Source organism: Pleurodeles waltl, chromosome 5, assembly GCF_031143425.1.
Source record: "Pleurodeles waltl isolate 20211129_DDA chromosome 5, aPleWal1.hap1.20221129, whole genome shotgun sequence".
NCBI lineage: Eukaryota > Metazoa > Chordata > Amphibia > Caudata > Salamandridae > Pleurodeles > Pleurodeles waltl.
In genome coordinates, this window is record NC_090444.1 from 1,697,515,612 (window position 1) to 1,697,543,325 (window position 27,714).

Below are 27,714 nucleotides of genomic sequence, written 5' to 3' on the forward strand. Positions count from 1 at the left end.
CTTATTGGTTGAGTAATTGTACCCACTGTATGTCATCATTCAGTCCCTGGCTATTGCTCTTGGTGCGATAGATCCATCGCTGTTCATGGTCAAATAAAAAGTCTCCTATGTTATTGCCATTGTTTTTTGGGGTTGGTTTGTCTAGTATCGTCCATGTCATGTCATCTGGACCATGGATTTTCTCAAAGTAATGTGCTGTCATTTTTGTATTTGTTTTCTTACATCTGATGTTACTTCTGTGTTCCATAATTCTAGTTTTTGCTTTTCGAGTGGTCATTCCTATATAGAGAAGTCCACAGGGGCACCATATCCCATAAATGATGCTCTCCGAATTGCAATTGGTGTGTTTTGTCTGAACCCAAGGTCTCTCCAAACCCACATCAATCATCTTTGTATTTTTAGTGAGGTGACATACACTGCAAGATCCACATTTAGTGTGTCCAACCACAGGTAAGATATTACCTCGTGTTTGTGGATTGTGAGCAGTTTCCTGTGTTGGTCGAGTGTGTATTAGGAGATTGCGGAGATTTGCACTTTTCTTGAAGGAAAACATTGGTCTTTCTATCTTCAAGCCATCACTCTTAAGAATTCGCCAGTTTTTATTAACAATCCCTTTTACTCGGTTCGAGAGTGTGTTAAAAGTAGTGGCACAGATAAGTCGTTGATTAGGAGTTCTTTTCCTTTCTTCCAGGAGGACTTCCCTGTTACAATTTCTAGCTCTTTTTTGAGCTTGTTGAATAATTCTTAATGGATAAGCTTGTATAAGTTTTTCTGTTAGAATTTCTGATTCCTTTTTGTAATCTCTTATGTCTGAACAATTCCTCCGGATCCGGAGAAATTGTCCATAAGGCAAATTCTCACGTAGTGTCTTTGGATGAAAGCTTTTGAAAGAGAGTAAGCTATTGCTATCTGTAGGTTTATGATAAACCCTCGTAGTTAATCTACCTTCTCCAGGTACAATCTCAAGATCGAGGAAAGGTAATCTCTCTTGGGTAATTGTTGCAGTGAACAATAACAATGGATCACGTTTGTTAAGCCATTGAATGAAACTGTCAATTGATTGTCTATCGCCTCTCCACACAAGAAGGACATCATCGATGAACCGGCGCCATTATCTAATATGTTCCTGCCATGGGTGGTTACTTTGAAAGATATATTTCTGTTCAAAATCCGATACATATAAACAAGCTAAACTTGGGGCAGATGTGCTCCCCATTGCTGTACCATGGGTCTGTAGGTAGAATGTACCCTCATACTCAAAAAAAGTTTTTTGTGAGGGCTAAACGTACCAGATCTAAAATAAATGCCCTCAGTGTGTTGATACAGAATCTCCTCAATCACCTTTAAAGTCTCAAACTGGGGAATGTTTGTGTATAGGGATTCTATGTCTAGACCCACCAGAAAATCCTGTTCATCATGAAAATCCAGGTTATTTATCAAATTCAATATATCTTGTGTCTTTCACATAAGAGGGACTTTTCCAAACTATAGGTTTAAAAAAGAAATCACAAAATTGTTAAAGAGGTTCAAGTATTGACCCAATACCAGATACTATCGGACGACCTGGTGGTGGCCTGCTGGGTTTAAGCACTTTAGGCAGTATGTAGAAATAGGGAATAGCCGGTCTTTTATTATATAAATAATTCCCTTCTTTCTCAGTGATCCACCCATTGTTAGTCGCTTCCTCTACCAATATTTTTATTTCCTTTTGGATGTCCTGTGTTGGATCAGATTTTAAAATGTTGTAGTTACGATTATCAGAAAGGAGTCTGATACACTCTTGATGATAAACCTCCTTATCAAGAATAACAATAGCCCCTCCTTTATCTGGTGGTTTTATGATAATGGTTGGATTCAAGTTTAACTCGTCCAAGGCTTTTTGTTCCAATCTCGTGAGCTTCATGAATGCGTGTTTGTACTCTAGTCCCAAGTTTTCGATCTCTTGTCACTGCCCGTTCAAAAACCACGACCTCCTGCGGTAGCTGGGCTAGGTTTGGAGTGAAAGTAGATTTTGGGCGAAAACCAGTATCTCCTGGTCGCTGGGAAGTTTCAACACTTCCCTCAAAAAAGATTGAGACGAATGAGTCTGAAAAATTCTGATAACTCCTGTCTTATTCTGAAGTTGTCCATCTTATTAGTCGGAATGTACCCCAGTCCTTTATTAAGAACTGTTTTCTGGTCTTCTGTGAGGGTAGTCTTAGATAGATTCATAATCAAATCTGTTACCTGCTGGTTCTGGGTGTGAATTCCCGGGACATGCTCCTTGTCACCCGCTGATTGATATCGTCCCACTGTACTCTTGGACCTATTTGCTGTCTGTTTCGGCCTCTTAACCTGCCCGACCTAAAAAAGGAGGGTTACCTTGCTGAAACTGATATGGCGGGAAATTCTGAACTGGTGGAAAGAAAGGTGGCCAACTGAAATTCTGGTTAGATCCCGGGGTTTGTAGTTGTTGCAGTGGGAAGTTTCCATGGGTGTAAATATGTTCCCCCTGTGTGACTCTTGCCCTCCGTCTACCTCTCCGTCGAGGTCTAACACCCCAGTCACTGGCCTCACTCCCTGAGCTAGAGAAATCATCATCTCTATCATACTGTCTGGAACCTGTTTTGTTCTCCAAATCTTTTTGTTTTACGTACTCATCAGTGATGTAAGGATCTACTTTTTCCTTTGAAATGTTTTTGAGATCTTTCTGCATTTTGTTAATTTTGGATTGCATTAGGAATTCTTTATGTTCAGCCACTTCCTTATTAGTTTCTTTTTAAACCTTGTGATTTGTGTTTTAAATGATTGTTCACTTACTTGGATTTGAATAAGTAATGTATCTGAAATCTTTTTTGCTGTGTTGATAATTAAAATCAACCAGTCTCTAGTACATTTCCATGCTATGAGTGACCAGTCCCGCCTGAACTGGGGGTCCTCCAAGAAAATGAGGGGTTCGTTTGTCACCAAAAGTCCTTTAGGGGCTGCATTCGCTCTTAGGTATTCTGTGAGAATTGCTCCATGAAGGATCGTTTTGACCTGTGTTTTTTTCAAATCGATAAGAGTATCCCAACCTTCTATCTGTGTGAGGACCTGGGTAATGGTGGTATCCCCTAATAATTGTATTGTATTGTAATCGTATTTATATAGCGCTTACTACCCCTGACGAGGCATTGAAGCGCTTTTCAGTGAGTAGCACGCTACTCTGGAACCCAACAAGAATTAGTGATGGATTAGTATTGGGAAATAATGAGTACAGTTTTTGTATTATTATGAGTTAATTTGAGCCGTGGATATGAGTTTGTTAGTTAGATTGACTGGAGTAATGGAGGAGTGAAGGAGGAAAGAAATCCAGAAGTGTTAATTGGGAGTATATCCTTCATTTACTCAACCCAAAGGCTTGGGATGAGTAAAGGGGGATGGAGGAGGGAAGAGTATGTGGAAAGGTTAGGGAGAGCATAGTAGCAGGGTGAGATAAATGCGGAAGAATTTAGTAGCGTTGTGTGGGAGGTCATGGTAGTAGAGTGAGGTTTGGTGAGTTAGATGTGGAAGCGGAGGGAAGAGCTTAGGCAGAGTTATTTAGGAGATGAAAGTAGTAGAAAAGATTTGGGATGAGTCAGAGTGAGAATGGAGGATAGTTTGATAGACATATGATGATGGGTAGATAAGTGTGATAACATGAGAGCAGGAATTCATAGATATCTAGTATACCAACCCACCCAGGAGCCATGCAATGACCCATGAACATGCCAAGCACAGAAACAACATATACACATACATATGGAAAATGTCACTTAACCAGTGTACATCTGTTCGTGGCATGAGTCGCTGCAGATTCACATGCTGTGCATTATCCTGCAATCTAGTGTTGGGCTCGGAGTTGTTTGTTGTTTAACACGAGCTTTATTCGATCGATGGGCTCGGAGTGTTACAAGTTGTTTTTCTTCAAAGAAGTCTTTTCGAGTCACGAGACGAGGGACTCCTCCCTTTCGGCTCCATTGCGCATGGGCGTCGACTCCATCTTAGATTGTTTTCCCCGCAGAGGGTGAGGTAGGAGTTGTGTATATAGTAAAAATGCCCATGCAATGGAGTGAGTATGTATGTACATAATGTGTATAAACAAATATTATATATTTGCAAATGTATAAATGTACAGGTTTCATCAACTTATAACGGCTACAGGCTCCCGGGGAGGCGGGAGGGCGCATGTGAATCTGCAGCAACTCATGCCACGAACAGATGTACACTGGGTAAGTGACATTTTCCGTTCGATGGCATGTGTAGCTGCAGATACACATGCTGTGCATAGACTAGTAAGCAGTTATCTCCCCAAAAGCGGTGGTTTAGCCTGTAGGAGTTGAAGTTGTTTGAAATAATGTTCGTACTACTGCCTGTCCTATTGTGGCTTGTTGTGGTGTTAACACATCTACACAGTAATGTTTTGTGAATGTATGAGGCGTAGGCCATGTGGCTGCCTTACAGATTTCTGTCATAGGTATATTTCCTAGAAAGGCCATTGTGGCGCCTTTCTTCCTAGTGGAGTGCGCCTTTGGCGTAATAGGCAGATCTCTTTTTGCTTTAATATAGCAGGTCTGAATACATTTCACTATCCATCTGGCAATGCCTTGTTTGGATATTGGGTTTCCTGCATGAGGTTTTTGAAAGGCTACAAACAATTGTTTTGTCTTGCGAAATTGTTTTGTTCTATCAATGTAATACATTAATGCTCTTTTGAAGTCTAGCGTATGTAAGGCTCTTTCGGCTACTGAGTCTGGTTGTGGAAAAAAGACTGGGAGTTCCACTGTTTGGTTTAGGTGGAACAGTGATATAACTTTTGGTAAGAACTTTGGATTTGTCCGGAGAACCACTTTGTTTATGTATTTGTATAAAGGGTTCTTGTATAGTGAATGCTTGAATTTCACTTACTCTTCTAAGAGATGTGATAGCTATTAGGAAGGCTACTTTCCAGGTTAAGTATTGCATTTCACAAGAGTGCATGGGTTCAAATGGTGGACCCATGAGTCGTGTTAATACAATATTGAGGTTCCACGAGGAAACTGGTGGTGTTCTTGGGGGTATGATTCTCTTTAGACCCTCAATAAATGCTTTGATGACTGGGATTCTAAAGAGTGATGTTGAATGTGTAATCTGCAGATAGGCAGATATTGCTGTGAGATGTATTTTGATAGAAGAAAAGGCTAGGTTTGATTTTTGTAAGTGTAATAAATAGCTTACGATGGTTTTTGCAGAAGCGTGTAGTGGTTGGATTTGATTATGATAATAAACAAATCTTCTCCATTTGTTTGCGTAACAATGTCTTGTAGTAGGTCTTCTAGCTTGCTTAATGACCTCCATACATTCTTGTGTAAGGTCAAAATGTCCAAACTTTAAGACTTCAGGAGCCAGATTGCTAGATTGAGCGATGCTGGATTCGGGTGTCTGATCTGTTGCTTGTGTTGAGTTAACAGATCTGGTCTGTTTGGTAGTTTGATATGAGGTACTACTGACAGGTCTAGTAGTGTTGTGTACCATGGTTGGCGAGCCCAGGTTGGTGCTATCAGTATTAGTTTTAGTCTGTTTTGACTCAATTTGTTTACAAGATAAGGAAGGAGTGGGAGAGGGGGGAAAAGCGTAGGCAAATATCCCTGACCAGCTCATCCATAACGCATTGCCCTTGAACTGAGGGTGTGGATACCTGGACGCGAAGTTTTGGCATTTTGCGTTTTCTTTTGTTGCAACTAGGTCTATTTCTGGTATTCCCCAGTGTAGAAAGTAAGTTTGTAGTATCTGTGGATGAATTTCCCATTCGTGTGTTTGTTGGTGATCTCGACTGAGATTGTCAGCTAACTGGTTTTGAATCCCTGGGATGTACTGTGCTATTAGGCGAATGTGATTGTGAATTGCTCAATGCCAAATCTTTTGTGCTAAGAGACACAGTTGTGATGAGTGTGTCCCTCCCTGTTTGTTTAGGTAATACATTGTTGTCATGTTGTCTGTTTTGACAAGAATGTGTTTGTGGGCTATTAGCGGTTGAAATGCTTTCAATGCTAGAAACACTGCTAAGAGCTCTAGGTGATTTATATGCAGTTGCCTTTGTTGAACGTCCCATTGTCCCTGTATACTGTGCTGGTTGAGGTGTGCTCCCCAACCTATCATGGAAGCATCTGTTGTGATCACGTATTGAGGCACTGGTTCTTGGAATGGCCACCCTTGGTTTAAATTTATAGGATTCCACCATTGAAGCGAGGAGTGTGTCTGGCGGTCTATCAACACTAGATCTTGAAGTTGACCCTGTGCTTGTGTCCATTGTGTTGCTAGACATTGTTGTAAGGGACGCATGTGTAGTCTTGCGTTTGGGACAATGGCTATGCATGAAGACATGCCTAGGAGTTTCATTACAAACCTCACTTGATAGTGTTGGTTTGGGAGCATGTTTAGTATTACATTTTGGAAGGCTTGTACCCTTTGTGGACTTGGAGTGGCAATCCCTTTTTTGTGTGTTGATTGTTGCTTCTAAGTACTGTTGTATTTGACACAGTTGTAGATGTGATTTTTGGTAGTTTATAGAGAACCCTAGTTTGTGAAGGGTTTGTATGACGTATTTTGTGTGTAGAAGACACAGTTGCTGAGTGCTGGTTTTTATTAACCAATCGTCTAAGTAAGGAAATACGTGCATGTGCTGCCTCCTGATGTGAGCAGCTACTACTGCAAGGCATTTTGACCCAAGTGTTGTTTGGACACGTTGTGTGCTCTTGGAGGCATATCTGGTGGCAAATGTAGGAATTCTATGCAATAACCATGTTGGATAATGGCTAGGACCCACGCGTCCGTAGTTATGTGTTCCCAGTTTTGGTAATAATCTGTGAGTCTCCCCCCCCCCCCCCCCCCCCCCCCCCACCCACTGGTGTTGTGTGGTGGGGGTTTGTGACGTTGAAGTCACTGTTTAGTTTGTGGGTTTTTTGGGCTCTGGAATTTCCCTCGTTTTAGGGAACTGTCCACCCCTATATTGTCCTCGAAAATTTCCTCTCTGATATTGGCCCTGATATGTGGGTCTGACTTGTGAGGTGGTAGGCTCTGTGGTCTGGGCCCGAAACCCACCTCTAAAGTGTGGCTTCCTAAAAGTGCCTCTGCTTTGTGGGGAGTAGAGCGCGCCCATGGCTTTGACCGTGTCAGTGTCTTTCTTTAGTTTGTCTATCGCTGTATCCACCTCCGGCCCAAATAGTTGTTGTTCATTGAATGGCATATTTAGCACTGCTTGCTGAATTTCGGGCTTAAATCCGGAGTTTTGCATCCATGCGTGTCTCCGAATGGTTACTGCCGTGTTTACTGTTCTGGCCGCCGTGTCTGCTGAGTCCATGGCCGACCTTATTTGGTTGTTGGAGATACTTTGGCCTTCCTCGACAACCTGTTGGGCACGTTTCTGGAACTCTTTGGGAAGGTGTTGAATGAGATGTTGCATTTCATCCCAATGTGCCCTGTCGTATCTTGCTAGAAGAGCCTGAGAATTGGCAATTCGCCATTGATTGGCTGCTTGTGCTGCCACCCTTTTGCCTGCTGCATCGAATTTCCGACTTTCTTTGTCGGGTGGTGGTGCGTCTCCAGAAGTTTGTGAGTTCGCCCTTTTTTGGGCTGCTCCTACCACCACTGAATCTGGAGTTAACTGTTGTGTGATGTACAGGGTCAGTAGGGGGAGGTTTATATTTCTTCTCCACCCTAGGCGTGATGGCTCTGCCTTTGACTGGGTCTTGAAACACCTGTTTAGTGTGTTTTAACATGCCTGGCAGCATTGGCTGTGAGTAGATGACAGGGTGTTGAACAAGAAGTCATCTTCTATGTGCTCTGCATGCAATGCAACATTATGAAATGCAGCTGCCCTGGAAACCACTTGCATGTAAGCAGTACTGTCTTCAGGTGGTGAAGGTCTTGCTGGGTAGCATTCGGGACTATTGTCAGAGACCGGTGCATCATACAAATCCCATGCATCCGGGTCATCTCGACTCATCCCTGTGTGCGTTGGTGACTGCATCATTTCGGGTGTTGCTACCGGGGACAGATGTGGCGAATGTAATGGTGATTGTTGTGGCAAATATTGTGGTGGAGTTTTCTCTTTTGCCACTTTAGCCTTTGGCTGCACTTCCACCTCTTGGAAAGCGAGCTTCCTTTTCATTTTGATTGGAGGAAGAGTTCTAATTTTCCCCGTGTCCTTTTGGATATGGAGCCTTCTTTGTGTGTGGTCAGACTCTCCCATGCCCAGCTCTTGTTCAAATCTGTGGCCTTGTAAATGTGTGGAAAAGCCTTGTTCCTCTGTATAGGAGCTTTGTTTTGGCTCCGAGGAAGAATGTTTCGGTGCTGAAATTTTTTCGACAGTCTTTTTCGTCTCCGAGGAAACCTTTTTGATTTTCGGTGTGCTGAACTCTCGGTGCCGTGTCTGTTCGGAGCCGGTATCTCGACCAGAGTCGGATGTCTTCAGCTACTGGGAGGCCTTTTTCGGTGCCTATGTTTTTGGTCACTGTGTTTTCGGGTAAAGCCATGGCCTGTTGGCGGTGGCGTCCCCTGGGCCTTCACAATTTTCGAGTGAGTTTTTGCCAGGGCTGGTTTACTCACGGTTTGCTGCGTCTTCGGCTGCTCACTCTCGGACTCGTCCAAGTCCGGATCTCTAATGGCGAATGTCTCCTCTTCTTTGACGTGGGTGTGTCCGGCCGGTGTCGACGCCATCTGGAGTCTTCGAGCTCTTCGATCCCGCAGTGCCTTCTTGGATCGAAATGCCCTACAGGCCTCGCAAGTATCCTCGTTGTGTTCGGAGGACAAACACAGATTACAGACCAAGTGTTGGTCTGTATAAGGATACTTTGCGTGGCAGTTGGGGCAGAAGCGGAAGGGGGTCCGGTCCATGAGCGTTGAAGATGGACGCGGTCGGGCCGAACAGGCCCCGCCGAGGCGTGGAAACCCCGAAGGGCTGCCAGAACTTTTGTTTCTTCGGTGTCGATGTGCTAGCACTAACCCGGTACTGAGCGCAAACAATGCCGTCGAATTTTCCGATGGATAACTATCTTTTCCGAACCCGAACCCAAACACGGAGCATAGAGGAACACGTCCGAACCCGATGGCGGAAAGAAAACAATCTAAAATGGAGTCGACGCCCATGCGCAATGGAGCCGAAAGGGAGGAGTCCCTCGGTCTTGTGACTCGAAAAGACTTCTTTGAAGAAAAACAACTTGTAACACTCCGAGCCCAACACTAGATGGCAGGATAATGCACAGCATGTGTATCTGCAGCTACACATGCCATCGAACATATATATATATATATATATATATATATATATATATACATACATACATACATACACACACACACACATGCAATACATAATTGGAACCATGGGTAAAATATACTTAGTCAAACAGGTTTAAAGAGTGTGTGTGTATTTTATTGTTATGACATAGTAGCGATACATATTTTCTAAAGAACTATACATAACTAGAAATATACACATAATCTGTAAAAAAATATTTATCAACATAGGCAGATGCAGTCCATAGTTGTTTGAATATGGTGGTTATGAAGGAGAGAGCCAACTCTTGAGTAGTTTTCTGAAGACAAGAAAGTTATCTGTGGTTCTTATAGTTGGGGGTAATGAATTCCATAGTTTGGCAGCTTGAACGGAGAAGGATGTACCACCTATAGTCTTTTTCTTGTATGGTGGTGTCCTAAGGCGGGGTGCCAATTTTGAGCGGAGGTTTCTTTGTTGGATGTAATTGGTTATTTTGTTTCTGATAAAAAGCGTTCCTGTTCCATGTGTATAGCTTTGTGGGTGATACAAAGCAGCTTGAAAGTGCATCTTCTGGCAAAGGGTAACCAGTGTAGTGCTCTCAAGGCAGGGGAGATGTAGGCTTGGGGCTTTACATGTAATAGTAGCCTGGCTGCGGAATTCTGGATACGTTGTAGTTTTTTCACAATAGATAGAGATGATCCATGGTAGAGGCCATTGGCATAATCCAGTTTGGTTAGTACAAGTGAGATAGTAGCTTGCACCTTGTGTGGAAATCCAAGGTGGGGGAAGATGCGTCGTAAAGTCTTCAAGGTGATGAAGCTTGTTCATGCTAATTTGTCCACTTGGGCATTCATAGTTAACTTGGAATCCATGTTGATTCCTAGGTTAACTTCCTTGGATAATTGAGGAGGTGGTCCGAGATAGTCAGGCCAGACGCACAGAGGGTCATAATTTTTCCAGTCACCACATATGAGTATTTCTGTTTTGGAGGTATTTAGTTTGAGATGGCTCCAGGTCATCCACTGATCAACGGCTCTGAGGCAACTGAAGATTTGTGAGTTTTCAATGTTTTTGGGGCATTCTAATTTAAGTAGTATTTGTGTGTCATCTGCATAGTTGTAGCATGTGAGATGGAAATCATTGATCAGTTCTGGTAAAGATATCATGTTGATGTTGAAAAGCAAAGGTGAGATGATTGATCTTTGGGGGACCCCTACTTTTGTGAAGTAGGGTTCGGACGAGAAGGGGGGGCGAAGGGATGATATTAGACCTTTTTTGAAGATAGGAAGTAATCCAGTTGAGAGCAATCCCTTGTATGCCGGCTTTGTGGAGTCTTTGAATTAGGGTGTCTTGGTCAACCGTATCAAAGGCAGCTGAGAGGTCCAAGAGAAGTAGTGCAGCCACTCCGTTTCGGTCGACTGTATTTTTAAGATCATCCCAGATTGCTATGAGTGCCGATTCAGTGCTTCTTCCTGGCGGAATCCAGTTTGGAAGTCTGAAAGTATAGAATTGTCTTCAATGAATTGTGACACCTGGGCGAATGCTGCTCTATCAATTTACCCAGGAAAGATCCATTTGTGATTGGTCTGTAGTTGTTGGGGTCTTGCGGGTCTAGGTTTGTTTTCTTCAATAACGGTCGTATGTATGCCTTTTTCAGGTCTACAGGAAAAGTTCCTGAAGTTAAGGAGTTGTTGATAATTCTTCTTACAGGTGTGGCAGCAGAAGTAGATAGAAGAATGTTCTTGAAGATTTGTGGTGGGCAAGGGTCAGAAGGGCAACCGGAAGGTCTGCTTGCTTGGACCAAATCCATAAATTCACCTTGGGATATTTGTTTGAAGGACTGTAGAGGTTGGGTTGGTTTATTCTTAGAGGGTATTTTAGGAAAGGGGTTGGTGCTGATGTTTTTCTTCTGTTTTAAATAGGAGTCCAATGTGTCTGCCTTGGTTGTGTAGTGAATTGCCAATTTGTTTGTGAAATCCTGAGTAGTGGGATGACTTCCTTCCATACCTGTAGGTTTTCGAAATTCATTGAGAATTTTATAAAATTCCTTAGTGGTAGATTGAGCATTTTGAATTCTGTCTGAGTAGTACCTTTTTTTTTTTAGCTTTTTTGATTGATTGGTTTGTATATCCTGTTAAGTTTGTGTAGCTGCAGTTTGTCTTGACTGTTTGTTTTGAGCCAGGTCCGCTGCAACTTTCTGATTTGTTGCTTTATCTTTTTAAGTTCTGTGTTTCTCCAAGGTGTTGGTTTTCTTTTGTCGTGTTTAGTTTTTCTGAGTGGTATTAGGATATCAAAAGCTTCCTGTAGCCACTCAAAGTTTTGGCAGAGAATTAATTGTATCTAGATCTGTGTTGGCTGTTAGTTGTGTTTCTAATTCATCCAAATTGAGTTTGCTCCATGGTCGATAGGTGTATGTACGTTAGTAGTTGTGGGGTGTGTTGATTTGTAGAGTTGCATGTTGGAAAGTTATCAAATGGTGGTCTGACCAAGTGATTGGCTTGATGCTATGAATAGTAACTAGTTCAGGCTTAGCAAAAATTACATCTAGGATGTGTCCAGCGATGTGTGTGGGATTGTGTACAATCTGATGTAGGTTCAATGGGACTAGGCCAGTGGTGATAGCTTTTGGATGGGGCATATTGAGTTTGTCAAACCAAATGTTTAGATCCCCAAGAATGCATAGGTTGGAGTATTGTGTAATAAGGTTTGAGACTGTCTAGAAAAGCATCTGGGAATGTGGAGTTGTTAGGAGGAGAAAGTTACAGAAGGAATGTTGGAGCAGGGTGGCATCTGGTAAGGAGGGCTTCACAACCTTGTATGGAGATGTCTGTTTTACTGAGGTTCAATGCCTGTTTGAATATAATAGCTAGTCCACCTCCTCTCTTGCCTATATGGTTTTGTGCGATGTTTTGATAGCCTGGAGGAACAGCTTCATGCAACACTGGGGCCATGACATCTCCCAACCAGGATTCAGGTATGAATAGTAAGTCAGGTTGTGTGTCTGTGAGCAGATTGTAGATGTGGTGCTTGTTTTTTTAGAGTGATCGAGCATTTATGAGCTGGCAGTTTAGAAAAGGTGTGTTAGTGGTAGTGTTGTTTTGGAGAAGGTTAAGTAGTATAATATAAGCTTGAAGCAGGAGTATTGCTAGTTGTTGTAAGTGTGTGTGTGTGTGTGTGTGTGTGTGTGTGTGTGTGTGTGTGTGTGTGTGTCCCCATCAATCAAGCAGGTTAAGGGGCGAGGGGTGTGTGTGTGTGTACGTACTTACTTGGTGGCTGAGAGAGCCTAGTTGTGGTAACCTTTTGAGGCTCACAATAGTCTTGCTTTTCAATATACAGGGAGTGCAGAATTATTAGGCAAATGAGTATTTTGACCACATCATCCTCTTTATGCATGTTGTCTTACTCCAAGCTGTATAGGCTCGAAAGCCTACTACCAATTAAGCATATTAGGTGATGTGCATCTCTGTAATGAGAAGGGGTGTGGTCTAATGACATCAACACCCTATATCAGGTGTGCATAATTATTAGGCAACTTCCTTTCCTTTGGCAAAATGGGTCAAAAGAAGGACTTGACAGGCTCAGAAAAGTCAAAAATAGTGAGATATCTTGCAGAGGGATGCAGCACTCTTAAAATTGCAAAGCTTCTGAAGCGTGATCATCGAACAATCAAGCGTTTCATTCAAAATAGTCAACAGGGTCGCCAGAAGCGTGTGGAAAAATCAAGGCGCAAAATAACTGCCCATGAACTGAGAAAAGTCAAGCGTGCAGCTGCCACGATGCCACTTGCCACCAGTTTGGCCATATTTCAGAGCTGCAACATCACTGGAGTGCCCAAAAGCACAAGGTGTGCAATACTCAGAGACATGGCCAAGGTAAGAAAGGCTGAAAGACGACCACCACTGAACAAGACACTCAAGCTGAAACGTCAAGACTGGGCCAAGAAATATCTCAAGACTGATTTTTCTAAGGTTTTATGGACTGATGAAATGAGAGTGAGTCTTGATGGGCCCGTGGCTGGATTGGTAAAGGGCAGAGAGCTCCAGTCCAACTCAGACGCCAGCAAGGTGGAGGTGGAGTACTGGTTTGGGCTGGTATCATCAAAGATGAGCTTGTGGGGCCTTTTCGGGTTGAGGATGGAGTCAAGCTCAACTCCCAGTCCTACTGCCAGTTCCTGGAAGACACCTTCTTCAAGCAGTGGTACAGGAAGAAGTCTGCATCCTTCAAGAAAAACATGATTTTCATGCAGGACAATGCTCCATCACACGCGTCCAAGTACTCCACAGCGTGGCTGGCAAGAAAGGGTATAAAAGAAGGAAATCTAATGACATGGCCTCCTTGTTCACCTGATCTGAACCCCATTGAGAACCTGTGGTCCATCATCAAATGTGAGATTTACAAGGAGGGAAAACAGTACACCTCTCTGAACAGTGTCTGGGAGGCTGTGGTTGCTGCTGCACGCAATGTTGATGGTGAACAGATCAAAACACTGACAGAATCCATGGATGGCAGGCTTTTGAGTGTCCTTGCAAAGAAAGGTGGCTATATTGGTCACTGATTTGTTTTTGTTTTGTTTTTGAATGTCAGAAATGTATATTTGTGAATGTTGAGATGTTATATTGGTTTCACTGGTAATAATAAATAATTGAAAAGGGTATATATTTTTTTTTGTTAAGTTGCCTAATAATTATGCACAGTAATAGTCACCTGCACACACAAATATCCCCCTAACATAGCTAAAACTAAAAACAAACTAAAAACTACTTCCAAAAATATTCAGCTTTGATATTAATGAGTTTTTTGGGTTCATTGAGAACATGGTTGTTGTTCAATAATAAAATTAATCCTCAAAAATACAACTTGCCTAATAATTCTGCACTCCCTGTAGTGTTCCTCTTCCAGCAGGTTGAGGGGTGTGTGTGTGTCCGTCCAGCAGGTTAAGGGGGAGGGGGGGGGGTGTGTCCGTCCAGCAGGTTGGGAGGGGGGGGGGGGGGGAGAGGGGGGGGGGGGAGGGTGTGTGTGTGTGTGTGTGTGTGTGTGTGTGTGTGTGTGTGTGTGTGTGTGTGTGTGTGTGTGTGTGTGTGTGTGTGTGTGTACACACACACACACACACACACACACACGTACTTACTTGGTGGCTGAGAGAGCCATGAAGAGTACTGGTTTTTTGTAGGGTAGTCTTATTATGTAATAGACAAGGGGATGCGAGGTTGCTATGAGTGGCATGTTTTTTATTTTGTTTGCGTTTGTTTAGTGTGGATGGAGTATGGGTTAGGGGTGGTGGAGGAGCATGTGGATCATGATGTAAGGCTCTAAATTGTGCAATGGAGGAGAGGCGAATGAAAGAAAGTTGCTGGGTGGGGATGCTTGTGGTAGGCGTTTGTGAAGAGTGAGAAAGTGGGGTGGAGATAGGATGGAATTTGTATTCTTTGTGTAGTCCTGAGTGTGGGAGGGGGTATGACGATATGTGTAATGTAAGTTTGTGTTGATGTGCTGATGTTTGTGGTCTATATTTTTGTGGAATAGTGAGAGGGGATATTGGTGTAGTTGTTTTTGGTGAGGGATTTGTATTTGAGTTAGTGCTGGTGAGTGGAATTTGAGTGTTAGATGGGGTGTTGATGTGTTTTGGAGATGAATGTAGGAGGTGTGTAAGAGGTGATGGATGTGTGTCAGGGGAGTTAGTGTTAGTTGTGATGACTGGAAAAGAATGTGTGGTGGAGTGAAATGTGGGGATTGTATGGTTGTGTGTAATTGGTGAAAAGAGGGAAAGGGTGTTTGAAGGCAGGGATTTGGGCATTGTTATGATGACAGGAGGTCTGTGTGGAGCAAACAGCGGATAGTGTTGTTGGTTAGTATGAGCAGAGTGTGTATATCTGGAAGGCTGAGACAGAGAAATGTATGCTGTAGTTTTGTGTGGGTGATGGCAGGTTGTGTTAGTGGGAGTGGACAGAGTAGTGTTTGCTGTGAGAATGCAGGTGTTTGACTGTTGTAGTTGTGGAGGATATGTGTTGTATAAAGGGTATTGTGTTGGGTGATGGGACAATGCAATCTGTCTGTGGTCAGTTTGTGATGCATGAGTTGGATGCCTTTGTAGAATATGTGTTTGCATGTTGAGGGATGTGTAGGGGCTGGAACCATTCCTGGTCAATGGAGAATTGGGCAGCATTTCTGGCCCTAGTCCCTACCTGTTCCGAACAGGCCCAAACAGCCAGCTGCCCTTGTCCTCGACGCCCGCGCTGAGACACCCTGAGTCCTAGATTTTAATAGCCCTACTGGCCAATAAGAAGCTGGTCCTAACCCTAGCTAATCCAATTTCAAGCCCTGATTCAAACAACTAATGGGAGACCCAGCCCTAATCACCAATCATACCCCTATTCCTGACCACCAATCACAGCCCTAGAACCAACAGCCAATCAGAATCTCCGCCTATCCACCAATCACAGCCCTAGAACCAACAGCCAATCAGAATCTCAGCCTATCCACCAATCACAGCCCTAGAACCAGCAGCCAATCAGATTCTCAGCCCTAGAACCAACAACCAATCAGATTTTCAGGCCAATCCACCAATCATAACCCCAGCCCTGGAGCCAGCAACCAATGGAAAGACCATCTCCCAACAACATAAGCAACAACCAATAGGAACTTATATAAGGAGCAAGTTAACTGAAGTCCAGTCCTTGTGGTCAGGGGGAAAGGCAGCTGCTTCTCTATTCAGAATCAGAATAAGGAGGGACATGCGAGGATCGAAGCTGCCGCTTCATCATTATAGGATAAACCTTGTTCATCCATCTTGATGGTCCCAAGAAACCCACTATGAGAATCAGCTATGCCTAGAAAATTCTTCACTATCCCCAAAGGGATCTAAACCCCTACGGCTCAGCAGCCGTTCTGCAACATCAACACACTATGGAGGGGTGAGAGGGAATTCCTGTCCTACCTCCCTTGACCAAAGTTATCACACAAAGAGGACAAGGACTATAGTCAAGTATCAGAACCAGACTAATTCAAAAATCAACCATATTTTTAAAAAACGGTCCTCAACCACAAATTGTGGCATGCTTCATCATAGGGCCCTGCTAATACACTCCAAAAATATGAATCCCCTTTGGAGTGGAGCAGTGTGCTGACAAACGACAGAGTATCTAGCGGCACAAATTAACTAGCCTCCTGACAAAAGGACAGGTAGGGCATTGTCTTATAATACAGGGATAGGGCGAAGGTCCTGATGAAGGCCGCATGGCCCTAGCTGGCATTAGAAACAGGCCGAAACATGTTGACCCTCTTCAGAGATTGGAGTTTACAGGTTACTAACTCCTTAAACACCACCAATTATATTTTAATCCTGTCCAGGCTGTACCGGAATAAAATAGGACGAGTGGTCAGCCCGAGTCAGTTTTATATATATATTTTTTCTGTTGTTCGTCTTCGGTCCCTGTGCCATAATTGTTGGTCTTGTCTATTGTGCTTACATGTTCCCCCACCCTTACTGCTCCACTCCAAAGGGGATTCAAATTTTTGGAGTGTGTTAGCAGGGCCCTATGATTAAGCATGTGACAATTTGTGGGTGAGGGCCGTTATTTCAAAATATTGTTGATTTTTTAATTAGTCGGGTTCTGATACTTGACTATATGTATTTGTGAACCTAAGAAGTCAGTTTCCTTTGTTTAGTAGTGAATTCCGGTTTGTAATTGGGGCACATCAGGTTAGTCATATAAGAGATTAACTAACAACAAAATATGGTAAGCTTAACACATTTAATAAACAAAAACTTCAAACTTGACACATATTCAAACATTATCTTTAATATTACAATGTATTTACAGTGCAAACATACTACATTGCCATCAATAGCTATTACCACCTGAGAACGGGTTTACTTTTTAAGTGTCTCGTTGACTTCCTTCCAGATGTTCTCCTCTAGCTTTGTAGTATCGTATTCCTTGAGCATGTCAAATTCTTCCCAGGGCCTGCCTGTCTTTTTGGCTTCTTCCATCTGTTCTTCGCTGAGATAAAGATCAAATCGTATTCCCTTAATGTTGTACGCAGGTCGTTCCCATCGTTTAGACCATGGTTTAGGCTTCATTCTAACTTTAGTCTAGGAGGAACACAAGGTTATTAAATGAATTGATGCAAAAAAAAAAAAACAATTGTAATACCTGTAAACGCTCTCCTCCTTCCCAGCCAAACAAAGGAATCAAGCAAAAGTATAGGGAGTTAATAGATTATTTAAAGAAAGAAATCCTACGTCTGGTGGGTGGGAGCATCATGCAAACATCAATAACAAGCTAAATGAAATTTGTCCCGCATCTGGGAAAAGTGACTGTGCCATACCTCAGACTTGGATGCAGCAGCAAGTAATTACCAATGGCTGAGATTCCTTTAAACATTGCACTCATTACTTTTTTGTGTCCCTCAATGCAACAGGAATGCTCAGGTGTAGGTCCTGTTCCCACTGAGCCACTAGAGCCAAGCTGCACCCTCTTAACAAATCCCAAAACGAAGAAGCCAGTCTAGGGTTAGTTGTGTTCAGGTTTAGAGGGGATGTGACCTGGCAGGTCAGGCAGGACCTTTTCTAATGTAGCACTCCAAAGGCTGATTTGCATATGGCTGGCTCCTGCCTGAGGTGCCAACTTGTGCAAAAAAACAATGGACTGGGATGCAGTCTGAGTAACTACCAAAAGCTGATACTCTATCAAGAATTCCACCGATCACTTTTTATGCATTTCTCAGGGCACTACCCCAAACAAAAGACAGGCTTAATACTCTTGCGTGTGCTGTCAGATTTCGATTATATTTTGAAATTTGGAATTGTCAGCGTGTTTTAAACAGGTTGAATGACCACTTAACTTTGGGACAGCTGCAAATTAGTCTTACTTGTGGTAATGGGTTGCTCCAAAGGAACGCGGTTATTTTGAACCCGCTGAAGAACCTCAGCCCTTATGACTGAGGCACATGGAGTACCTTTGCCAGGAAAAAGCATTAATACACCGAGGAGCATTGTTACCGATTAAGCAAGGGCACCACCGTGGGCTGGCTGGCTGGCTGGCTGTGTCTAATGGTCCATATCTGACATACCATTCAAATGCAGGGGCATCTCTGCACTCCTAGAGGTTGTGAGAGTGGAGCACAGCTGAACCTATGCTGCAGTGTCGTGTGCATTTCCCTACGCACGTATAGTATCCTATTGTTCAGGCAAACACGTGTGCGATGTTACACGTGAACACACTGGTGAGCACAATACAGATGTCATTCATCTCTGTGGCACCACTAGTCGCCTCTGTCACCTAGCAAGCCTTCCTGCCTGCATATCTAGGGACTAGCTCAGATAAAAAAATTGGCGTCCACCTGAAGGCCGTACAAATTGTTCACAAATCCTTTGTGAGGAAGATTGATGGATGAATGTTATTTAAATCAGCTTTGAGTTACTCTGGCTTGTGCGGCTGCTTTAACCAGCCCTTTAAGCATATAACCATTTATATACAGGGCTATTAAGTTCTTTGCAAATAAAATCAGCTCAGTTTAGTTATCTTTTCCTTCCCATTCACACTTCTGAAGTGGGGATTAAGGGGGGGTAAGGAAGGCTCTCCTCCTAAACCTCTTGGGAGCAAGTGAACAGGATGGGGCAAATATTCTGGGATGTACTCCCCTGGACCTCCCACCCGTGCTTAATTTGAGCTGATGGTTGCAGATGGGGTCCTCTGGCACTCATTGAGAATGGCAATTATTTTTCCTCATCAGACTTTGATCCAGATCAAGTGAGAAAACAATGCAAAGCGGTAAAAGGAGGAAGAAAAGAAAGATGGGAAACCACTGACAAGTAAAGAAGGCAAAGTTGAACAAGAACCTGCAACAATGAGACAAAGGGGTCAGCAAGGCTCTGGTGGTGGAAGGAGGAGGCATGAAGTGGAATCGGAGTAAGGCTGCCTTGGTACTCAGCACCCCAGACATGCAATAGCGCCAGTCGCGGGCTTCTCGGCAGAACCTTGAGCCTTGGCACGTATTGTTGTAAAGCTCTGCCTACTCACTCAATCACCCCCTTATTCAGCTACCCAGAAAAGGCTCCAACCCTTCTTTAACCACTAAGTAGACCCTCATAGTTTGGTGAGCTGCTGCTTAGTAGTTAAGCTTGGGATATAACTAAATGCTTACAAACCTGTTCCACCTTACCTTTGAAAAGTTCTAACAAGACCTTTGCTCCCATTCCTCCCTTGTATGTCTTTTGCTGCTGTGCACAGTGAAACAAGCTCTTGCAACACAAATTCTGCTTTTTTGCTAGACTTCACTGTTGCAATCATACCTGTGTTTTCCCCTTACCTAGTTTACCAAAAAATATTACCCTATTGCTTTCTGGATTTTTCATCTTTCCCGTTCGTGTATTTGGTTGGTTTTAATTGCTCGATTCAGAATGTCCAAATGTGCGACTGCCTAAGCATATCCTCTGAGAGGACTTTGGCGGGAACACAGGGGCATATTTATACTCCGTTTGCGCCGAATGTGCGTCGTTTTTTTAGACGCAAATTCGGCGCAAAACTAACGCCATATTTATACTTTGGCGTTAGACGCGTCTAGCGCCAAAGTATGGGCAAATAGCGTCATTTTTTTGCGTGAACGCCTTCCTTGCGTTAATGAGATGCAAGGAAGGCGTTCCCGTCTAAAAAAATGACGGCGACGCAAATGCGTCGTATTTATACTCCCGGGCAAAAATCACGCCCGGGAGTGGGCGGGGCAAAAAACCCCGCATTTGCGCCACTTTTTAACGCCTGGGTCAGGGTAGGCGTTAAGGGGCCTGTGGGCTCAAAATGAGCCCACAGGTGCCCTCCCCTGCCCCCAGGGACCCCCCCCCCCCCCCGCCACCCTTGACCACCCCAGGTGGACACCCAAGGATGGAGGGACCCATCCCAGGGACATTCAGGTAAGTTCAGGTAAGTATAAATTATTTTTTTTTTTTTTGGGTGGCATAGGGGGGCCTTATTTGTGCCCCCCTACATGCCACTATGCCCAATGACCATGCCCAGGGGACAGAAGTCCCCTGGGCATGGCCATTGGGCAAGGGGGCATGACTCCTGTCTTTACTAAGACAGGAGTCATGTAAATGGCGTCTGGGCGTCGTTAAAAATGGCGCAAATCGGGTGGAGGCGATTTTTTGCGTCAACCTGACTTGCACCATTTTTAAGACGCCCTAGCGCCACTTTTCCCAACGCCGGCGCTGCCTGGTGTACGTGTTTTTTTTCCACGCACACCAGGCAGCGCCGGTCTGCTTGCGCCGGCTAACGCCATTCAATAAATACATGGCGCTTCAGAATGACGTTAGCCGGCGCAAAAATTTTTGACGCTAAACTGCGTTAGCGCAGTTTAGCGTCAAAAAGTATAAATACGGGCCACAGTATCTGCAATTCAGAATTCCCCTCCCCATGGCGTATTGTAGACATCTGGTGAGAACTGGCGCATCACAGCAAACTACTACACAGAGTTCCATGTTAATTTCTGCTGCTGGATTAATCGAGGTGTCCTCTTTTCCCTATGCCCCCCATCCTGCCTTTGAAAGCCTGCAAAATTTATGCAAGTCAGTGTTCATTTCAGCTCTGATCCCTCAATCAGTTCTGTGTCGTTGAGCACGGTTTCCGCTCCTTAGTGGTTCTTCATGCAAGGCTCAAAAAGTGTAAAAGAAAGCAGTGTTATGTGGTAGGCTGGGAAAGAGAGAAAAGTATTCTGGGCCAGATTATTTTGCACCTGTAAATGAAACTAATTCATATTATCTACTGATGTGTATACTATGTCTGCGTACCTGGTTTACAGGAACCTCTGTATTTGGTAAGTTTACAGGTTTCATATTCACATCAAAGGTACTGTATTCTGGAAGAGCATCTCTTAAATACATCAGGTGGTCATCTAGTCTCTTCTCCAACTTTAACACTTCGATGGACTGGATGCGGGGATTGTATAACTCGTAACAAATTTCTATACCTGAAATAAATTAGCGAAAAAGCAATTGTAAAAACAAACGAAAACCATTCCCTCCTTTGCACACAGTGCTGGTTTGTAATTGCAAAATGCTGAAAGCAAGTCTGCTTTGTTTCGGATGTCACCTCCACGTGCAAGAACATCTTATCTCCATGCTATTTTATGCAATTTACAATAAAGATACAGTACTCTGGACATCTGAGAGTACAACAAAGTTATCTCAAGATCAAAAAGAAAATGTTTGGGTGCAATCTCATAGTCACACTGTTGCCATCCGATGATCCCTGTGTTAATATAGGATACAGATTACAACCCGAAAGAAACTGGAGACCAGTCATTAACATGTCGTTTGAACAACTGAAACATTTAGGCCCATAGTTCTCATTTTTTTCACGCAACGCAGCAAGCCTCCTTGCCTTAAGGAAAAGGGCAGGAATGCGCCATATTTAACATTATACATCACGTGTGTCCTTTCGTAGCATACTTTTGGCTGCCTAGCGCCAACGCAGGCACCATTACGCCATGGTACAGAGGTGCCTCAGTTGTAGGCAGGATTGTCTTTGTTCAGGAAGGGACACCTTCCTGCACAAAAACAATGCTCAGAGGCATTTTCCTCTTACGATGCGTGCAGCAGAATGCAGCACACGAGAAAAAGGATAAAAAGCAATGAGAAAAAGATATTTCTCCTAAGTACGCCTCACCTGGGGCAGCATAGCATTTTGACGCTTTCCCAAGTCTACCCCTAATGGTAAACCTGTGAATGCCAGAAAAACTAAAATTCCCCCAGGTAGCCTACTTCATTTCAAAATTCTGTCCATGAAGGACTTTCTGAAGATGTTGCTGTAGAGCCAATATTCTGACTAGGATTACTAATTACTGTGTGCCAATTCTAGCATAAAAATAGTTTTGGTTGTTTGATTAATGAAACACATACAATAGGCTGTAAAAGATGAGAAAGAAGGGGTTGTTAGTCCAAATTTTAAGAGGTGTTGGTTCTACTGACCTGGAGCTGTGATTCCTTGGACTTGATAATTCTATATGAAGACTGAGGAATAGATCCTGAATTCGTATGTGTGACCGCCACTTTCACAAGTTAAGAGGCCTTACACTCCCCACTACAGTGTGTCCAGAATGAGCTGTATCCATTGCCACATCAGACAATACAGCCACAATATGGGGAGAGAACTCTTATTAATCTTCTCGCTATTATTAGGGTACTTGCCTGACTCGTGTGTCACAGAAGACATAACAGTGCAACACTGCATGGCTGCAGAGAAGATCACCAATTCCAAGGTACCAGAACTCTGGGAGATATGGGCAATACCTCAAGTTCTTTGGACTAGAAATCTTCCCCGTTATCGCCTCCAGCCTTAATTTAACCAAGCAAAACCTACGTATCAAGTTAGAATTGACATGCTGTACTCAGTAAACCTAGTCATATGATAAAGGTGAGCGTTTTGCAGAAATTTCACTGTAGGCCTACTTTTATGACTTACAACCCAACCTTTGCTACCAAGCTTATCATTTTAAGACTCCAAGCTCCAATTAAATCCTAAATTTGTGATTTTCGTCCAAAAGGCCTAACTTTAGTTATTTGTGCTGCAATTATGGAATCCGTGCACACACTTTTCGAACAGTCTATAAAAAAACGTCTGACAGAAAGCGTACTTTAGTGCTATTTGAATAGATGAACGAACGCATGGGTCTAGTAACTATCAAGCTCAAGGCAGCACTCATTAGGATAAATGGTCCCCTACTGGAGCAACAGCTCTGGTCTTCTGACCTACAACTGAGTCTTTTTGTATGGAAAGGGGCTACCACTCAATATCAAGCAGTTCTCATTCTTTTAAAATCGTTTTAATGCATTAGGTCTGGCTGTGGGTATATCCACAAGGAGCGTTCCCTTGAAATCTGGCTTCGGAAAGGAGAGCTGAAACTACCTTTTGAAGCCCTTCTGAGGGACTTGAAATAAGTTGTTAGAACTAGGGGTGTGCAGCCTAATAGTCAGAAAATGAGCGACTAGACACATTAAGAACCTGTAGGTACTGAAAGATTACCCCAGTTTGCTTCACACAGAAAGTAATACCACTGTATGATTTTTTTTTTTTTAAGCTCTTATGATCTGAACAGAGAAATATAAGCCATCATGAAATACTGACCTGACCTGACCACATCACAGAGTATATTTGGCCTTCCACTTTGTACACACTGCCAGATAACACGTTCACTGGCACTCGCTAAGTCAACCCTAGTGTCTATCATCTCTGAGAATACCAACTGGCTGGGGTACGATTTCAAAGGCCATCGGCTGGGCAGGCCTCCAAAGTGCGAAAAGCACAGCCAGCATTTACCTGCGTGGCATGCTGCAATACTTTGGATGCATCTTCTTTGCCGAAGAGATCTGATTCAAATTGAAGGCTGTAAGGAAATGCCTCCTTGACATGGTTACCCTCTGACTTTTTGCCTTTGCTGATGCCAAGTTATGATTTGAAAGTGTGCTGAAGCCTGCTAACCAGGCCCCAGCACCAGTGTTCTTTCCCTAAACCTGTACCTTTGTTTCCACAATTGGCACACCCTGGCATCCAGGTAAGTCCCTTGTAACTGGTACCCCGGGTACCAAGGGCCCTGATGCCAGGGAAGGTCTCTACGGGCTGCAGCATGTCTTATGCCACCCTGGGGACCCCTCACTCAGCACAGACCCACTGCTTGCCAGCTTGTGTGTGCTGGTGGGGAGAAAATGACTAAGTCAACATGGCACTCCCCTCAGGGTGCCATGCCAACCTCACACTGCCTATGGCATAGATAAGTCACCCCTCTAGCAGGCCTTACAGCCCTAAGGCAGGGTGCACTATACCATAGGTGAGGGCATAGGTGCATGAGCACTATGCCCCTACAGTGTCTAAGCAAAACCTTAGACATTGTAAGTGCAGGGTAGCCATAAGAGTATATGGTCTGGGAGTCTGTCATGCACGAACTCCACAGCACCATAATGGCTACACTGAAAACTGGGAAGTTTGGTATCAAACTTCTCAGCACAATAAATGCACACTGATGCCAGTGTACATTTTATTGTGAAATACACCCCAGAGGGCATCTTAGAGATGCCTCCTGAAAACATACCCGACTTCCAGTGTGGGCTGACTAGTTTTGCCAGCCTGCCACACACCAGACATGTTGATGGCCACACGGGGAGAGTGCCTTTGTCACTCTGTGGCTAGTAACAAAGCCTGTACTGGGTGGAGGTGCTTCTCACCTCCCCCTGCAGGAGCTGTAACACCTGGCAGTGAGCCTCAAAGGCTCACCCCCTTTGTTACAGCACCACAGGGCATTCCAGCTAGTGGAGATGCCTGCCCCCTCCGGCCACGGCCCCACTTTTGGCGGCAAGGCCGGAGGAGATAATGAGAAAAACAAGGAGTAGTCACTGGCCAGTCAGGACAACCCCTAAGGTGTCCTGAGCTGAGGTGACTCTGACTTTTAGAAATCCCCCATCTTGCAGATCTGGCTTCTGTATTTGTTTCCCATGTAAGCACCATGTGAACTGGATTGGTTAGAAATGGAGGCAGAGACTAGGAGGGAAAGGAAAAAGCTGGAGGTGTGGGATTGCCCCTGGCTATATCCCTTTGTATTCTTTTCCTAGGAGAAACGTTACCAGGATAGGAAGTACTGATTGTTTATCAATGAAAGAAACACTGCACTCTACTTACTGGTTCTATTTGGAGGTATATTTACTGAGAACAATATTTATTGGAATTTCATATGAAAACCTTAATTATCTGAGAAAAGTGAAGGATACAAGTATCCTGTTGTCCGATTCTCAATTTCCAATAGTGCAGATGACATTTTTTTAAACCGTTTCTTTAAAGAGTCTTTCAATTGGTGTACCGAGTATATGTACATGGAACAAATAAAATATCAACTATCATTTTGCAATGTATGCTTTCTGCTCTCGTCTTGTTTTTTTTCTCCCAGGAGTAATAGCCACAAACATTAAAGAAAAGCTAACATCCCAAATTGTATTACCTCCTACAGGTATACTGAGGGGATGGAGAAGAAGCAGAGGGTACGGTCGGAAAAGGGGGGGCAGTCGAAGGGGAGTCCATTGTGAGAGGTGGCCGAGGCCCCTGCGATACTTAGAGGGGCACAGTCTCCCCTCCAAGCTCCTTCCATGGGGTTGAAGTGGGAGTTGTGACATTGAAACGTGGAAGGGGCAGGGTATTGCAGAACTAATAGTCCCGGCGTCAGGGATATATTGTACTTTGATACCCTCACAGCAGACTAGAAGCCGTTAGGATGGTGCACATACAGGCTGGGATTTTGGTGCTGAGTAGACGAGTTACTGAGTGGAGGAGGTGGGGATAGGTATCTCACTTATAAGTCTGATGTTGACTCTGGGGGTGGATCCATCAGCCAGGAAAGGAGGTCTGACCACGTTTGGGCTATTGGGCAACAGTGTATGCCTCTGTGTAATGCTGCTGTTTCGGCTTTCACCCATTGGGTGGTTCTGATGAGCCAATGCTCCAGACTAGGTGGGGCTGGGAGTTTCCAGCACATTGTGATCATTTTCTTGGCCAAAATATGGGCTAGATCTAGAAAGCACACTGCAACCTCACATTTTCGTGGTCTTGGGTATATGCCCAGGGCCCATGCTTCCCAGTATGAGATGGCGGTTATTCTTTACTTATGAGATTGGATGGTGTTCCAGTAAACCCTTGGGCAATCCCATATCATGTGTTTCAGGTCGGTGCCTGCTGTGGTGCATCTAACGCATGTGTCTGAGGAGCAGGGGAAAATCCAGGTGAGTCGTTTAAGGTAGAGGTACACCCGCAGTAGAATGGAGAATTGAATCAGTCTCAAACAGCCGTTACCCATAGATCTCAAAGGGCAGTTAGGAAGCTGGCCTTTTATGTGGTATGTAAATATTGTGTAAAGAGTCCAGGGGTTCCCTAGGGAGTGGACAGGGTTTGCTATACAATCCCAAAGGGCTCTATTTAGGGGTAGGGTGGTCGTGCAGCCTTAGGCTTAACACAGAGGAGTGAAAGACATCTACAAACACAACTCAAAAAGGAGATCCACACCAATGTATAAAAACAGCAAGTACCTTTATATATGTTTAGGCATCAGAGGAAAAATTGTTCAGGTAAGTACGTTTCTGAATAGGAATTATTTTCACTTTAAAGAGTGGACAGTGCAAATTCTGAGTTCTGCTATGTTATCCTGGGAGAGAAAAAGCAAGTTCTGCAAACAGGTATAGAGTACAGCGACTTACAAGACCAATCTCTAATAGTTTAGGTGAGTAGTGGGCAAGGTCCAAGGCAGCACCAGTACTACACCCTTAGTGGCACGGGGTAGCTGGTTGCACAGTGTAAGACAGCGTTTGGTGCCCAATGTGGTCCAATTGAGATCGACCACTGTGGAAAGAGACTGCAGGCTCCCGGCAGTTGAGCTGAACAAACAGAGGGCGGCACCTTTGGTCCTCTTCTTCCACAGCTCAGGGGTGAAGGGTGCAGAGGTGTCCTTAGGTGTTGGGTTTTCTTTACCGGACCAGTTGTGGTGGAGGGGAGCGTCATTGGGGAGTCCAGGAGGAGTGAAACCACAATGGACTAGAACTCTGGAGGGCTGGGGAACCTTGTTGGCATTGGCGGTCCTCTTCAACCCAGGTCGGATTTGGTGGGTGCAGTGGTGACTCCAGGTTTCAGGTTGTGGTGGTTCCAGAGGCTTTAGAGTCCCTTCCTTTGGAGTTTGCTGGAGAACAGGTCCACTATTCACGGAAGATCTTGAGTCTTTATTGAAGGCATGCAGTCAGTCCTCAGGGGTTTCTGGAGTCACAGCTGCAGGACGAATCGGCTTTGGTGCAGATTTTGACACAGGATGCAGACAGACCGGCAGAGTTGGTACATGGTCAGATGCTTTTCTCCTCTACTGCTTTCGCAGCTCTTCTCGGTCCTTGGTCTGCTTAGGTCTTCATATCTGCTTCTCTGGTGCGAGGGGCTCTCCTAAATACTGAATTTAGGGGTGTGTAGAATAGTGGTCAATGACCTACTGACCTTTGGGGTCACTACGTCCCCTATATGCCCACTTCATGTGAAAAATGGGCATAACTCTGTCCCAGAATACCTAGCTATGCCATCACAAAGATGGCTACCTCTGAAATTTCATATCCTCCTCACAGTAGCCCACCTTAGGAGTAGTACTAGCTTGGAGGTGGCACACATGACTAGCTAATATTCCTGTTGGTCCAGGTGCCAAGTAGGCTCTGCTTTCTCTCCTGTGACAGGAGCCAAATTTGAATTTCAAAGGCAGCAGCCCTTTGAGGCTTGCCACTTTAGGAAAGCTAATCAGCAGGTCCTCCTGTAGGAGGGGATGTTACACCCTCTTCCCAAACAGGCTTTTGGTCTGGGCCTCCTGAGAGCAAAAGGCTGTCACCCTAGGGGGCCAGAACCGTGAATCTGGTGGCAGGCTGGCAGAAACCAGTCAGCAAGCACGCCAGATGCTGGTAGGGTTTT

General features: G+C 44.2%; 1 protein-coding gene across 1 annotated transcript in view; it reads right to left on the reverse strand.

The window, feature by feature from the left end:
- Positions 1-17,032: 17,032 nt before the first annotated feature.
- Positions 17,033-27,714, reverse strand: part of MRPL19 (mitochondrial ribosomal protein L19) — a 59,700-nt gene continuing 49,018 nt past the window's right edge. Inside the window, exons 5-6 of the mRNA XM_069236047.1 lie at positions 21,036-21,214; positions 17,033-17,345 (exon numbers count right to left, since the gene is read on the reverse strand). Coding sequence (XP_069092148.1) covers positions 17,124-17,345; positions 21,036-21,214 — 401 coding nt within the window. The 3' untranslated portion in view covers positions 17,033-17,123. The remainder of the gene's footprint in view (positions 17,346-21,035; positions 21,215-27,714) is intronic.